At 46.5% G+C, this 15,275-nt stretch overlaps 1 protein-coding gene and 1 long non-coding RNA gene across 2 annotated transcripts; one reads left to right on the plus strand and one right to left on the minus strand.

The window, feature by feature from the left end:
• The first annotated feature begins 358 nt into the window (after positions 1 to 358).
• On the plus strand, positions 359 to 5,309 carry LOC144246296 (uncharacterized). The gene is made up of 3 exons (XM_085569107.1): positions 359 to 409; positions 472 to 1,329; positions 3,253 to 5,309. Exons 1-3 carry the CDS (start codon positions 359 to 361, stop codon positions 3,286 to 3,288), a joined length of 945 nt encoding a protein of 314 aa, XP_085425233.1. The 3' UTR covers positions 3,289 to 5,309.
• A 3,833-nt stretch (positions 5,310 to 9,142) lies between these two features.
• On the minus strand, positions 9,143 to 10,755 carry LOC146763368 (uncharacterized). Its single transcript, XR_014951810.1, has 3 exons — positions 10,519 to 10,755; positions 9,566 to 9,768; positions 9,143 to 9,268 (listed from the first exon to the last, which is right to left on the minus strand). It is a non-coding gene; the product is annotated as an uncharacterized LOC146763368 (long non-coding RNA).
• Between the last annotated feature and the right edge of the window lie 4,520 nt (positions 10,756 to 15,275).

Consider the following 15,275-nt stretch of genomic DNA (forward strand, 5'->3'; position numbering starts at 1 on the left):
CCCGCTCCGGGGACCGCCGCCCTCCTCCCGGGCACGGCCCCGGCTCCCCGCGGCCGCAGCGGGACCCCAGCCCCGCGCCGGCCGAAGCGGGAGCGAAGCGGCAGCGCCGGGCTCGGTCCCAGCGCCCGTCCCGGAGCGGCTCCTCCCGCCCGCCGCGATCCCGGGCCTCACCCCAGCCCAAACCCCGCATCCCGCCCGCCGAGGAGAAGCGGCTCCACCCGGGACCCCCGGCGGACACCGCAGGACCCGGATCCAGATCTCCGGGCCCCGATCCCGGTGCCGGCCCCACCGCAGCGTCCCGAGCTCCGCGCAGCGCTCCGAGCGGCGCTCCCGCCGGCCCCGGGCCGAGCATCCCCACATGGAGCGGGGCGGGCGCGGATCCGCCGGGATTTATGGGGGGGCCGGGCAGGTGCGCGGGGCGGGGCCGGGCAGGGGTGAGGGGCGGGGCCGCGCAGGTGCGCGGGGCCCCAGCGCGCCTGCGCGGGGCGGGGCCGCTCCGGGACGGGCGCCGCCGCTCCAGCTGCGGCCGGCCCGGGGCTCGGGTCCCGCCGGGGCTCGGGTCCCGTTCTCGCTGTGGCCGCGGGGAGCCGGGGCAGAGCTGGGGCAGTGGCCGGGGCAGAGCCGGGGCAGTGCCGGGGCAGAGCCGGGGCAGGGCCGGGGCAGTGCCGGGGCAGTGCCGGGGCAGTGCCGGGGCCGGGACCCCATCGGCACCGCCGCTCCCGCAGCGCCGCCTCCGGCCCCGCGGGCGGACACGGAGCCGCCCCGCAGCCCCCGCGGGATGCCGAGCCCCCCCGCCCCGGTAGCCCCGTGGCCACCGCGCTCCCCTGCGAGCAGCAGCGCCCGCCTCCCCCGGCCCGTGTCCGCATCCCCGGGGGAGCCCCGCCGGACGAGCGGGGCTGCGGCGCCGCGGCCGGGAGCGGCCGCTCCGCCGGGGCCGCTGCTCCCGCTCCGGCTGTGCCCGGTGCGGGGCTGGAGGCGCCGGAGCCCCCGAAGGGCAGAGAGCACCTCCTGTCCTTGGCTCTGCAGGGCGGGAGCTGCCGTGCCCTGCCCGTGGCTCGCAGCGTGCCGAGCGCATGTCCCGGCACGGGCACCGGGGCACGGGACAGCGCTGGCACGGACACGGCTGAAGGGCTGCCCGCGGCTCCTCGGCCAGGGGCTGCTCCCCACAGGCACGCAGGGATGCTTCAGCCCGGACAGACGACAGCGACAGCCGACAGGGACCCCAGGGAACGGCTGGCGTTACCTGGGAATGGAGGCACGGCCGTTTGCAGAGGGGCTCTGACAGCAACCCCTGTTTCTGACCTCCCCGAGCTCCCACACAGCTGCCAGGTACGTCCCAGCCACCCCAAATCTCCTCCCTCTTTTCCAGCCTGAGCCCATCATTCACCCGCAGCATTTGAGCCAAGGCAATCTTCCTTCACAGGTACTAAATGCCAAGCAAGAGGTGGGTCCCACCGGAGGTGTGCTGCAGGCAGGGATGTGCATCCCTTTCCTAAGGGAAAAGGACATGCAGAGGCCACTGCCGAGGCTCTGAAAGGAGCTGAGCTTCTGCAGGAGAGATGTTCTGCCTCAGCACAGGCCGAGAGCTCATCCAGCCACCGCCTTGTCCTGCTTTAAAACATGAGCTGGAGCCTGAGCTCCGGGGGGTGAAATCAGCTGAATTCCAGGGAACTCTGTCAAGTGACCCCAGACACATCCCTGGGGCTGGGAGATGAGGGTTTTAAATAGCAAGTTGTGTGGAATAGAGACCTGTCCTTGTCCTGATCCCACTGAGCTTCCCTGGAACCTCTGCTGGTTCCTGACACAGCTGGTGCTAAAGTGGCAGCTCTGCATGTGAATTTCCAATCTCCACGAGACACCGTCAGGTTATTCCAGCAGGAATTCAGCAGGGAACCTGGGGCTGTGGGTATAATTCACCTGAACTAGCAAAGCTGATACTGAACCCAAATCCAGGCACCATGCAGAGAACAATCTTTGTGCTAAAGCCCCTTGGCTGGGAAATTTCAGCAGCCAAATGTATGGAATGATCTAAATCCCAGCAGGCAGCATCCCCCAGAGTGACAATCCAAGTGCCAGGGTGGGAGCTGTTGTCCTTCCCTTGCTGCTGGTGGGACAAATTCCCTCGGCACAGCTGGTGGGGTGGGAGCTGAGAGCAGGAGGGGCGAGAACAGGGATGGGAGATGAGGCTGCTGGAATGTCACCTGGAGCAGCTGAACACGTTCTGTCCCTGCAGGAGCCAAAGCAGATCCCTCCTGGCCAGGCTGGATGGGAGATGAGGCTGCTGGAATGTCACCTGGAGCAGCTGAACACGTTCTGTCCCTGCAGGAGCCAAAGCAGATCCCTCCTGGCCAGGCTGGATGGGAGATGAGGCTGCTGGAATGTCATTGGAGCAGCCAGGAGCCAAAGCAGATCCCTCCTGGCCAGGCTGGATGGGAGATGAGGCTGCTGGAATGTCACCTGGAGCAGCTGAACACGTTCTGTCCCTGCAGGAGCCAAAGCAGATCCCTCCTGGCCGGGCTGGAGTTCAGCTGCTGGATCTGCTCTGGGGGAAAACTCCCTGTCCCTGCCAGGAGCACTGGCTCTGCTCTTCCTCCAGCTCCTGAGCAGTGTCAGGGCCACTGGGAGGGAGATCAAACCCAAAAAATCCCCACAGCCCACGGAGTGAATGATCCCAGCAGAGAAACACAGCATTGAAATCAAAATCTTACAGCTGTCAAAAAGGCTGTGACAACACTGCAATGGGATTCCCAGGAACCTTCTGGTTTGCTCTTGGAATGCTCTTGGTTCTCTTTTATGCATTTTTAGTCCCTCAGTGGACAGCTTGTAGGATTTATTCTGGGACTTAGAGGCTGAGCAGGGTTGGCTCAGGATTGACCTTCACCTCTGGTGCTGCTTTGTGCAAACACAACGTGGCCAGGCTGGGTGAACTCGTGACCTCAGCTTTCCCCTCCAAAATGTCCCTCACTTATTTCCCTGGGGTGAGCTGGGATTTTGGCCCAGACTGTCACTCCTCACCTCCCCGTGCCCGCGCGGTGTCCGTTGTGTTCCCCACGGTGCCCTGGGGACACCGGGGGGTCCCTTTGCCTTTCTCCTGCCCCTTTCCAGCCCGAGGCTCCTCTGCCCGTGTCCCACACAGCACAGGGGCACAAAAGGGGAAAGGCTCCAGAAAACATTTCTGCAATTCCTCAGCAATTATTTAATTATTTAATTAATTATTTAATTATCTAATCACATTCTTCTCCTCTTCCCCAGGGAGAAGAACATGAACTCACAGCCACCGAGGCCTGACGGGTTCCTGCAGCGAGAGCTCAGTGCGTGTCTGCAGAGGTGAGTGCAGCACCTGAAAGGAAAAAACACAGGGGAAAATTTGATTTATTTTGCTTCAAAGTTATTTCAAGTTCTGAAAGCCCAACCAACTTTTGCTCTTGCTTTTGGTCAGGTGGAACAGGAGCAGTGGGCAGAGGTGGTGCCATTGATGCGGATGTGCCCGATGCTTTCTGGGGCAGAAAAAGGAGATTAAGCTCACCTTACGTCAAGCAGGTATTTAAAAAGATTTATAGCTCTTCAAACATAGCACCCTTTAATTATCATAATGTTTCTTCCATGATTTTAACTAATTCTCCGTGTATTTTATAAAACTTAAAATAACACCTCCTCCCCATAAAACAGACTCATCAAGCATTAGACAAAAAGTCCTTGTGCCAGTCTCAGGCTTCCACATCTAACAGGAGACCCTCCCCATAACCAAACAAAAAAATCAAAATAACGTACCAAAAGTAGTCCTTACTAACATTAAAGATACAACTCAACTGTATCCAAAAACCCCCCAACTTTATTTCCTCCAAACACCAAATGCTCTTCAAATTTTAAATCAAAAACTCTTAAAAAAACAACAAAAACCATCAAAACATACTTCAAATATAGAAAAGCTTAACCGTATAGATAAATATTTGTCAAAGCCCACAAAAAATAAAAAACAATCTAATCAATATCCTACATTAACAAAAATCCCACTACACAAATTAGTACCATTTGAAATGTAACATAAATAAAAATCTTTTACTAAGAAACATATTCCCAATAAATAAAACCACCCTGTAAAGATATAAGTAATAATCTTAACAAGCTAAAATGTCTCCAAAACCAAAAGACTTAAAAAACCTTAAATATTTATAAATAATAACATTCAATATGTTAAGTGTTAATAAAATCAAACTTAAATGTCAATACATTTAAATAAATACATTAAGTTCCTTTTTATCTATTAAAATTAAGTTTATTATTCCTTACTATCAAAATTCATTCAGTCTAAATTTAAATGTTATTTAATATAACTTATCCTAAATTTTATTAAAAATCACTTCTCTAAACTATGCAGTATATGGTTAATTTTCTTAAAAAAATAAAACAACTCAAATTAAAACAACTAAAAGAAAACACTAACACCTATGCAGAAGTAAAATAATACAATGTATTATATCATCAATTTCATCAAAAATTCTGTTCTTCATTACAATCTCTACTCTTTTTATTTTTTATAAGTAACACCAAAAAATAGCAATTATTATTAATATGATACTATTTAAAAATTTTTACTCTATTTGCTTAATATATAAATATTTTTTAAAAGTTATCCTATCTTCAAACACTTACTACGAATTATATAATATAAATATATTCTTTTTTAAAATAAACAATATTTATTAAATATAATTATAATATTTACAACCAACTTTCATATACTTTGCCTCTTTATATAATGATCTAAAAACCACAAAAAATTTCTAATTCCTACTTTTTTATTCTCTACTTATACAGCTCTTAAAACAAGTTAACTCTCTAACTAATCTCTACACTAACTCTATAATTTAACCTAATGTTATCTCATAGTTTTAAATATTTTTCAAGACTAAAAAATATATTTCATTAATAACCTCCTCCAAACTGTTAATCTGATCACTTTCCTCAGTTATTACTACAAAATCACTTCAATATAAAACCCAACTACAACATTAATTTATTTTTCTAAGTTTCACACTAAGTAATCAGTCTCTCATACATTTCCTCCACCTTCACACTCTCAATATCCAAATCCAAACTCACAATCCTGTCCATAACCACCTTCAAATCTTTAAAAAAAGTTTACTATATTCAAATCTATTCTAAAAACACTTCTAAAAAATCCAATTATTAAATAATGTAATTAATCTTTAATCCTAACATTTTTACTCTTAACTACTATTTTTAAAAACATTATATAAAATTATATTAAATAACATTCACCAATTAAAATTTAAACTATAACCTAATCCTAACTCTACTTAAATAAAATAATTAACAACAAACCCAAATATTTTCTACATCAAAAATAAAATTCAAATAATTGTAACTTAACAATTCAAGTTTATCAATATAACAAATAAAACTTATTTTTAAAATAAACTTAAAAATCATTATCCACACATAATTATTTAACTTACTACTAATTTAACATTTATCAACTGTTATAAACTCTTAACTAATGTACAATCTTTTAATACTTACTAATTATATAATTTCACCTGTTACTAATTATAGATATTATCTAAGTAATTCCTAATTATTATCAATTTCTTCTTTACTACATACATTATTTTACTCTTATATTTCTTCATGCTTATAACTGAAAAATTAAAACAACTTATATCATTATTTTTCAAATCTCTATACAATTTTATAAAACAAAACTTAACAATACTTATTTCTCATATCAAAACATAAAGTTTACTTGTATCTCAACAAGTACAAAAACCCAAGTAAATTTCAGTAAGGAACATAAAACCAGATCACACAAAAACCACACTCACCACTCCACAAATAAAACACCAATGTAAACACACAGATAAATTACACTATGTAAATACAAATGTAGATTACGCAAGAATTTCAACTTACACCTGACATCTTGTACTACACACACCAAAATATATAAACGTTAAGTTTCTTTATAAATATAAAAATCAATATTATAAAATTCTTGTTTAATAACTTAGAAATTATAAAATTCTATCAAATATTTTACTTCTACTCTATTTACTTTTTTACTTTTAATTATATCACGTTACCAATTAACCAACCTAAACCAAACATTTAAGTAACTTTAACTAAAGTTTCAAGTTTAAATACTTTATTTTTATCTAGCACTACTCAAAAAAATCCATTCTTTACTTGCTTATTTAATATACCAATAAAAAACATTACAAATAATCCATATAATTAAAAAGCCCTTACATTATTAACTCTTAATATAAAAATAGTTACCAATTTAAAACAAAAGTCATTTATCCATCAGTAGTAATCAAAATATAAAAGTAATTTTAAAACTTGAAACTTAAAATAAAAATGGTAGGATCACATTTTATACCACCTATTACTTCAACAACACTAAAATAATGAAATCAATTAAAATATTATCTAAATAAACAATCTAATTCTACATCCCTTACACTAAATAACTTTTTAACAAATATAAAAATATTAAATATGCAGTTTTACAAAAAACCAACAATAAATTTTCTTTTATTAACACACAAACATAAATATAAAAATTTAATAAATTGTATAAATTTATCTAATCACACAAAATCTACTTATAAAAGTGTACAACTTTAAGAAATATCAAAAATAAGAATAACTAATATAACAATAAATAAAATTTAACACCATAATTTAAAAATCTTATAACAAAATTATATATTTAAATTATATTATTATAATAATATTCCTAATGATAACACCTTCTTTATGTTAATATATGCGACAAATGCTTAACAAATCCATTAATAATTTTTATTTTTAATACAGAGAGAGAGGGGAGACGTGGGAACGGGAAAACCAGAAACTCCCACGGACACTGAAGGATTTGATCTGCAGCCTCGGGAGAAGCTGGGATTGATGCACAAGTACCGGACGCGGGCATTAAGCAGGAAAAGAATGAAATAAAAGGAAATCCCTTCTGTTGCTGTGGCTGCCAGTGAGAGCCTGCCCCGGCTGAGCGAGAGAGAAACCGCGTGGGCACGATGGGGAAGGGCTGGCAGGGCAGGGCTGGGGCTGTGTGGGCTGAACGGAGAGTTTGCACCTTCTGACAGGAGGCGCTGAGCAAAAGTCCCCTCGGTGCAGCGGAGCCGAGCGAAGGCGCTGGGCTGGAAAAGCCAAATAAAGGCCGGGGTCAGAAATTCCGGCTGCCTCGGAACAAAGAGCCGTGAGCGCTCCTGAGCCCCGGCAGCTGCTCGCTCTGTGAACCCCCACGCGCCGGGGCTGGGTTTGCCTGAGCCCCGAGTGCCCCCGGCCCAAGAGCAGCCCCGGCCCTTCCCTGCAAACTGCACAGTGATAAAACATGAAAAAAGGAAACTCTGGCCGGCAGGGCTCTCTCTGCGTGGGTCAGGGCAGGGCCCTGCGGGGAGCAGGGCGCTCCAGCACGGACAGCCCGGATCCAGAGCAGCTCCAGGCTGAGCAGCGGGCTGGGGACAGCTGGGGACAGCCGTGAGCAGAGCCCGTCAGCCTCCCTCCGGGGCTGGGACTGCCTTGAGCACACAGCTCCTGCCAGGTGTGGCACCTTCAGACTCCTCGCCACAAACGAGTTCTGATCTCGCTCTCGGGGTGACCTGCACCTCCTCCCCAAAAACCGCAGGAATTAGAATTTCGGGCCGCTTTTACAAACTTCACGTCAGCTTTGCAAACGCAAATCCCAGCAGGTCCCTGCTTCCCAGAGCACCAGTCCTCAGCCATCTCCACTTCCCTGGAAAACTGCTCCAGCCCCAGGCTGTACCAAGGTGAGCACAAGTCTGGAGAGGTCAGAACCCTCACCTGGACCGCTGCACTCGGAGCGAGATCCAGCTACAAATGGAATTCCAGAAACAGCCTCCAAAATGTTCCATAATCACACCTTTAAAATGGTTCCACAGGGCAACAGCTCCAGTGCCAGAGCAGCACCTGCACGAGTCCTTGTGCCAGCCCTGGCTCCCTGAAAAACACAAGAAACCAACATCACACAGGCCTTGTTTGCAGAATTCCTGATCCAAACCTCACCTGTCCCACCCAGCACTGAGGGAAATCTGACACAGTCTTCATAGGTAACCTTTGCTGAGAGCAGCCATCACCCCAGTCCTCCAGCCCAGGCAAGGTTTTGCAGGGAATGGACCCAACTTCTAACCCTGAACCTAAATTTCTGTCAGCTTTTGTTAGAAAGATACTGGAGAGTAAATCCTACAACAGATTAAAACATTGCACAAGGAATAACCGGCCCAGACAAAACCAAACCGCCCCATCTCTGCTCCACCCCATTTCTCCCAGTTTTGGGAGAAATACTGATAGAGTTTGTAAATACTCCCCTTCCCTTCAGCACTGTCCTTCACTGTACATCCCTGGAGAGGATTTACTCCCTTTTTTGTGCCCAGCAGCAGCTCTGCAGCCCAAATCCCACTCCTCACAGACACAGCCTGAGCAGAGCTCAGGCAGCGTTCCCAGCAGCGGATGCAATTCCGAGTTCCTTGCATTGCTCACGGGGCACTCGCAGCAATCTCACCTCAGCCCAGACTCTGTGCTCAGAGGGAAGCAGCCCGATGGGACACAGCTCTGGCCCCACATTCCCCTTGTTCCTGCTGGCCTGGAAAGCCACAGATAAACCCAGTCCCTCTGCCCCTGCACCCTGAACCCCAGGAGAGCTGGAGCTGAACCCAGATCCCGGCGCCCTGCACGGCTGCACTGACGCCAGCACAGGCTGGGCACTGCCAGCACCGTTCCTCATTTTCCTCCCTCTGCTCCCAAATCCTGCCAGCCCTCCCCTGCAGCTCCTGCCCCAGCCCCAGCAGAGGCTGCCACCCAGCCCTGCAGCAGCTGGCAGAGCTGGGAATGCACCGAGAGCTCGGCTCCCCGGGCTCCGAGCCCCAGACCAGTCCTTGGGTGCACAACAATGCCCAGCCTGCCCCCCTGGGCACAGCCAAACACCACAACTCCAGCATCCCCAGGGAACTCTGGCATTTGCCCCTTCCCTGCTGCCCTTTCCCAGCACACAGGGGTAGGGCCGGGCTGTCAGAAATGGCATTCCCGAGGCAGTTAATCCCAGCAGAGAGAAAAAGGGGAACCCTGCGTCCCTCTGACTTACCCCACGGCGTGGGCAGGACCAGGAGCCCTCCAGTGCACACCCCTGGTGCTGAAGCCTCTTGGCTTTGGCTGCTTAAACACTGAAGCTTCTGGCAAAGACGGGAGGAGCTTAATGATTTTTCCTGTCCTGAAAGAGAGGAGGAAAAGAGCATAAGTCCACTGTGGAAGTCAAACGATCCCAGCTTTCACACTTCCGCTGTGATAGCTCACTATGGGGTTTTATCCATGAGAGGGGACACCAATTCAAATATAAAAGTGCCCTTTTCCAGCACTTTTATTCCTAACTATTTCAGACATTAAAAGGAAGCTCATTTTTCTTATTGCCTAATTCCTAGCCTAATTTTAACAGAACCATTTTTATCCCAGGCCCCACTGTCAGTCATTCAATCCTTTACCACGGGACTTTATACAAAGGAAGGGATACCTGGGTGCCGTGTCACAAGAAATCCCAAAGAGAAACGTGTCCAAAACCTCACAGAGAAAGGTTTCAAGGCGCTCCAGTGCACAGACAACTGCTCATGCCTCGTCAGGCCACACCAGTTCTGTCACATCCACCTGAGCTGTGCAGGCGAAGCAAAGGCTGCCCTTCCTCCCAGGGAGCACTGTCTGAGACCACAAAGAGCCATCCTGGGTGAAAAGAACAAAATGAAAATGTTTTCTGGCAGAAAATGAGTGTCTGTAATCAGAACTTCAGGACAGACTTAGTAACACCACTTTCATATGATAAATACAGGCCATGCCCATCCTTCCAGGCCAGGTGAAACCAGGAAGGAGAACTACAGGAAAAGCAGGAAGGCAGAGCCCCTTATTTGGATATATATAGAATGCACCTATCAAATCAATCAAAACAAAAAATCCAACATATTGCACACACACAAAAAAAAAATCCAACATCAAACTCAATCCAAAAAAACCCTTGTCACAGCACCTGAACCAAGAACCGTAACAACCAACAAGTACACCGTGACCCTTCTCACACACCGACTCCGAACAAAAGAAAAGGACCCAATGAATTCCTCAGGAGCGCCTCAAAAGCAGCGCAGCGAGGGAGGCTGGAAGATGCGGAGCCGCGCTCCCGGCCCCGGGCGCTCCCGGCTCCGGCAGGAAAGCGGCTCCTCCGGCAGCAGAGGCGGCGCCGCGCCGGCAGACCCCCGCCCGCTGCCCCCGGCCCGGCGGGGCCGGCACCGGGCCCGGGGGGCCCCGGCGGCGCCCGAGCCCCGCGCCCGGAGCGGACGGAGCGGCGGCACCGGCCGGCACCGGCCCCGCCCGCGCCGCCTCCCCCGCCCGCCGGCCCGGCCAAAGCTCCGCTCGGCTCCGCACGGCTCGCACCGGCGCGGCTCCGGCTTAGATCAACAACAACAAAATAATGACTCCTACCTCCATAACCCCATCGTGCCCCAGACCATTCCAAGGAGGGCGGCAGGAGGGGCGGGCATAGCCAGAGCCCCGCTCCGCCGCCCCGGCGGCATTTTCCGGCCCGCGGCCGCTCCCGGCGTCCGGAGAGGGGCGCGGGGCCGGGAAAGGGGCGCAGCCCTGCCCCGACACCGCCCGGCCCCGGCCCGGGAGCGCTGCGACCGCGCCTCCGCCGCCCGCCGGCACCGGCCCCGGCCGCGCTCGCCGCCGCCATCCTCGTCCGGCGCCGCCGCGGAGCCGCCTCAGCCCGCCCCGCACTCACCGACCCCGCCCCGCCCGCCGCTCGCTCCCGCCCCGCACTCACCGACCCCGCCCCGCCCGCCGCTCGCTCCCGCCCCGCACTCACCGACCCCGCCCCGCCCGCCGCTCGCTCCCGCCCCTCGCCCGCCCGCCCCGGCACCCAGCGGCGAGGGGCGGGGCGCTGGCTGGGGGCTGCAGTACCGCCCTGTGTCCACAAGGCGGCAGCACTGCCGCCCGCCACCGCCGGGGGCGCCGCTCGCCCGGAGGGGAGGCGGGAAAAGAGCGGCGGCGATGGAGCTCCTTGGAAAAAAATCCTTAGAAATAAATGGCCCAAAAAACCCCGCACAGAAACTAAAAGACCCTGCCTCGAACCAAATAACGCCCTCCCCGCCCCAAAAGCCCTTTCTTTTTAACCTATATATATTTCTACGTTGGTTTCGTTTATTTCTAGCTGTACGGCAGGAAGGCGGTGGGACAGCACGGGAGGGGACGGGACGGGCGCAGAGGCGGGGGCCGCGCCCAGGATGGCGGCCGCTGCAGGAGCCGGGCAGAGAGCGGCGAATCGGCCGATGCCTGTCGGCGCCTGCTCGAAATCCGACCGCCCGCGGAACCACTGAGCGCACAGCCCGTGTGCACGGCACTGGAACCGCCGCGGAAAATCCCGCCGGGCCACGCCGGCGTCAGGGTGGTGTTCAAGCAGAGCAGCCGACAGACACGGCTCCTGGATGTTCGCGTCCTTCTTTTGCGCCCTCTCGAGAAGATTAAGCGAGTCCGCGCCTCGCTATTCCCAAGAGGGCGGCCGCGGGCGGCGGGGCTGCAGTACCGCCCTGTGTCCACAAGGCGGCAGCACTGCGCCGTCAGCAGCGAATGCCCCAAAGCATCCGCGCGGGAAAGAACGGAACAAAAACCTGCCTCTGACCCCACAGGAACCGAAAGAACAAACCTTTCCTCTTAAACTGCATTTCAATAGGCTTTATTTTTGTATTTTTCATATTTATATTCACATTCGGATTTGTAATGGATATTGATGTATAATTGTATTTTTATTATTTCTTACATTTATTCCTGTTCTATTTTATTACATTTTATATTTTTATACATTGCTTACATATTTCTATAGTTATATTTTTATTTCTAAAAGTTTTACATTGCTTAAAATAAACCCCTGCCTCTATCCAAGTAAAAATCTTTTTTAAAGGCCCTTTATTTAAACTCTGTTTAAATTTATCTCTATTTTTTGCATTTATATTCAAATTTATATTTAAAATGTAGATTGATGTATGGTGTTATTTATAGTCTATCTCTTCCTAATACTTATTTTTATTTCTATTTTATATTTTTATATATACACCTGTATACATTGAATATATATTTCCATATTTAGAATGATATCAAAATAAAATGTATATTCATATTTTTTCCACTAAAACCCTGCCTCTAACCAAATAAAAACACAAAAAGCCCTTTCTTTAAACGATACTTGAATATTTCTATTTTTTTTTCATCATTATAGTCACATTTGAATTTCTACTTTATATTGATGTATTTATAAATATATATTATATATATAATAAGGTAGCAAGATAGATAAATTATTATTTAAATTATATTTCGTACATACCGCTAATACTTGTATTTACTTACCTTTGAATTTTTATATAGATCTTAACGTATTTAGGATATATTTCTATACATAGATTTCTAATTTTATTTTATTTATATTTAAAATTTTTATAATAAAACCCCTACCTACTACCAAATAGAAAATAAAATCCCCTTTATTGTAAACTATATTTAAATCTTTCTTTATTTCTATTTTTAATTTTTACAAGGACTTATATATTCTATCAAAATATATTGAAGTACCATATTTTGATATATAATATTTATGACATGTAATGTGTTATAATAAGACATATACAGTAAAATATGCATTACGTATTGTATTGATTCCTATTATTTCATAATTTTTATATTTATATATCCACATGTATTCATGATATTTCTCTATATGGATATTTTGTTTATATTTGTAATCTATATTTATATGTATATAAACATATAAAATATTCTATAACAAACAATATCATACCCTAATAGTAATGGATAGCATTATTTATGTCACATGTTTTATTTATATGTTTTCTGTTTATATTTAAAATGGAAGTTTTATATTCCCATTTTCATGTTTATGCATTTGTTTTGTTTCATTAGAGTTATAATCCAATTCCTAAAAATAAAATGCCAAAACAAACAGCATCAAATTCCCACCAATACCATCCAAAAGATTCAGAGGCTCCAGCAGCCAACCAACTACCAGCAAAAAAACCCACACTACACTCCTTTCACCAGCAGCTCTTATCACAACACAAAAACGAAGCAAACATTTTAAAGAAGACCAATAGAAACCCACATCTGTGTAGAAAATATAAATTTCTCAGTCTGCACTCCAGACTTTTCAGGGCTCTGTGTCTCTTAGAGGAATCTGCTGGAGAAAAATGTTACCCTGGCACGGGAAGATGGAGCGTGGCACTGCCTGGGAAGCATCCAAGGGGCCTGAATGAATTTGCTGATGACACTGAAAGTAAACAATCTGGAATTTTGGGAATGCCATGGAGACGACAGCAGACCCATGGAAAATAAAATGCATATGTCAAGACCATCTTTAGGATGGGCAAGGAGAAAGAAGCTTCCAGAGGTAGAAAATGAACCATTCTATATTTCTGTGTTGCATATTATCTGATTGTAACCACATTTCATAGCATTTTTTCTTTGAAAAAGACAACAAGAAGAAAACAAACAGATAAAAGGGGAGAGGGGAGCTGAAGTTTAGTTTCTTTTCTGAGCTGGCATTCAGTTTTTCTTGCTGTAAATGGTGTGCTAGCCTCTGATATATCTCCAAATTAAGCCCTTGAAAACAGCCTTCATTAGCACTAATGAAGATGATAAAAATAAAACTCAATATAAATAATCCTGTATCTTAGGCAAAAACAACTCAAACATTATAGACAGACATAAACACAGGTAATTTTTCCAAGCTACATAGAGAACTCTATTCAAAAAGAAATAAAAATTCTTACAAAACCACTGAGTTTCACAGAGTTAGGCAACTCCTCTATACTTTGTTTTGTGTGTGTGTTCTAATCAAACACCTGGATTCTGAGTATGACAATTGCTGGTTTTGAACAGTAGATGACCATGAAGCCAAATAATTATTTTAGCCAGAAAGGCTTTCCTGAGATGTCTCAAGTCTCCTGCCTCAACCTGCTCCCCAGGAAAAAATTCCTTTTTATCAAGGGAACACTGTCTGCTTAATGACAACCAAAACCAAATGTTTTTATCTTCCCCACACTGGGAAAGCCTCCAAATAGCTCCTGAATGACTAAAACCAGGGAGTGTCCAAGCAGGGAGACTGATTCAGAAAAGAAGGCTGGAAGCCACAGCCTGTGAGCTGGATCATTCTACCCCAGATTTTTACACCTTTCTGAAGTGTTCTTTTACCAGAATGAAAACCCCACACGTAATCCTACTGCTGCAGTGATATTTCCATGAAGGTTTCTGTGGGAAGATGAGCAGGGGCCAACACAGCCAAATGTTCTTCCTGCTGGCTGCTGCTGCCACTCAAGGTCAGCAATGTGGGCAGCCTAAAAACAGCAAAAAAACAATGGAAAGAGACTCTGACTCTCCTTGCTGGACACCCCTCTTTCTGCCCACTGAAAATATGAGGAGCAAGAAGTATTTGGCCCTTAACTCAGATGCAAGAGCAGAGTGACTACATAATATTATTTTACTGTTACTGACACTAGCCCCAAAAAGGGCCAAAAAGTGTAAAGAGTAGAAAAAGTAAGAGATAAATCAGCACTTAGAGCAGAAAAATTATTAGAGATGAATGTGTGTTTCAGATAGCATATAAATAAAAGATACTTTTTAATTGAAGATGTTCTGGTGTGTCAACAAAACAACAGCAAAAAGGTATTGGTCAGGAAGTTGTTTTTTGAGAGGGTGTATTGAGAAGTTCTTTAAGGGAAAATATTTTCCTGACCACCAAAAGATAAATACATTTCGTCTTTGTTTTGTGAAATACTCATTACTTGTCTTCATCACTGTCTTTCCACGATGCTTGTGCTGCTCTTTATCTCCTTTGCTGCAGATCTCTTGCCTTCTCCCCTGAGTGCTTTTTCCCTTAGCTCGGAAATATTTCACTTTTTAAAGAAATACAGAGGAACTGCTGCTTCCCTAGAGCATTTCCAGAGGCAGCAGTTAAGGACTTTCAATGCAATGCTGCTTCCTGGGTCATCCACCTGACCTGGCCTTTTCTACTTTTATTCATTAAGTCAAACCAAAAAAAGCCAAAACATTTAAAAGCCCTGTAAAGTGGGAAGCCTGCATGGCTAAAACTTAGAATTCTTGGTTTCTCTGTAGAAGACTGAGAAATGATACCATAACATAGCTGCCCCAAGAGCTATGGTAGATTTGAATTA

This window comes from Lonchura striata, chromosome 1A, assembly GCF_050655825.1.
Source record: "Lonchura striata isolate lonStrDom1 chromosome 1A, ASM5065582v1, whole genome shotgun sequence".
Classification (NCBI taxonomy): domain Eukaryota; kingdom Metazoa; phylum Chordata; class Aves; order Passeriformes; family Estrildidae; genus Lonchura; species Lonchura striata.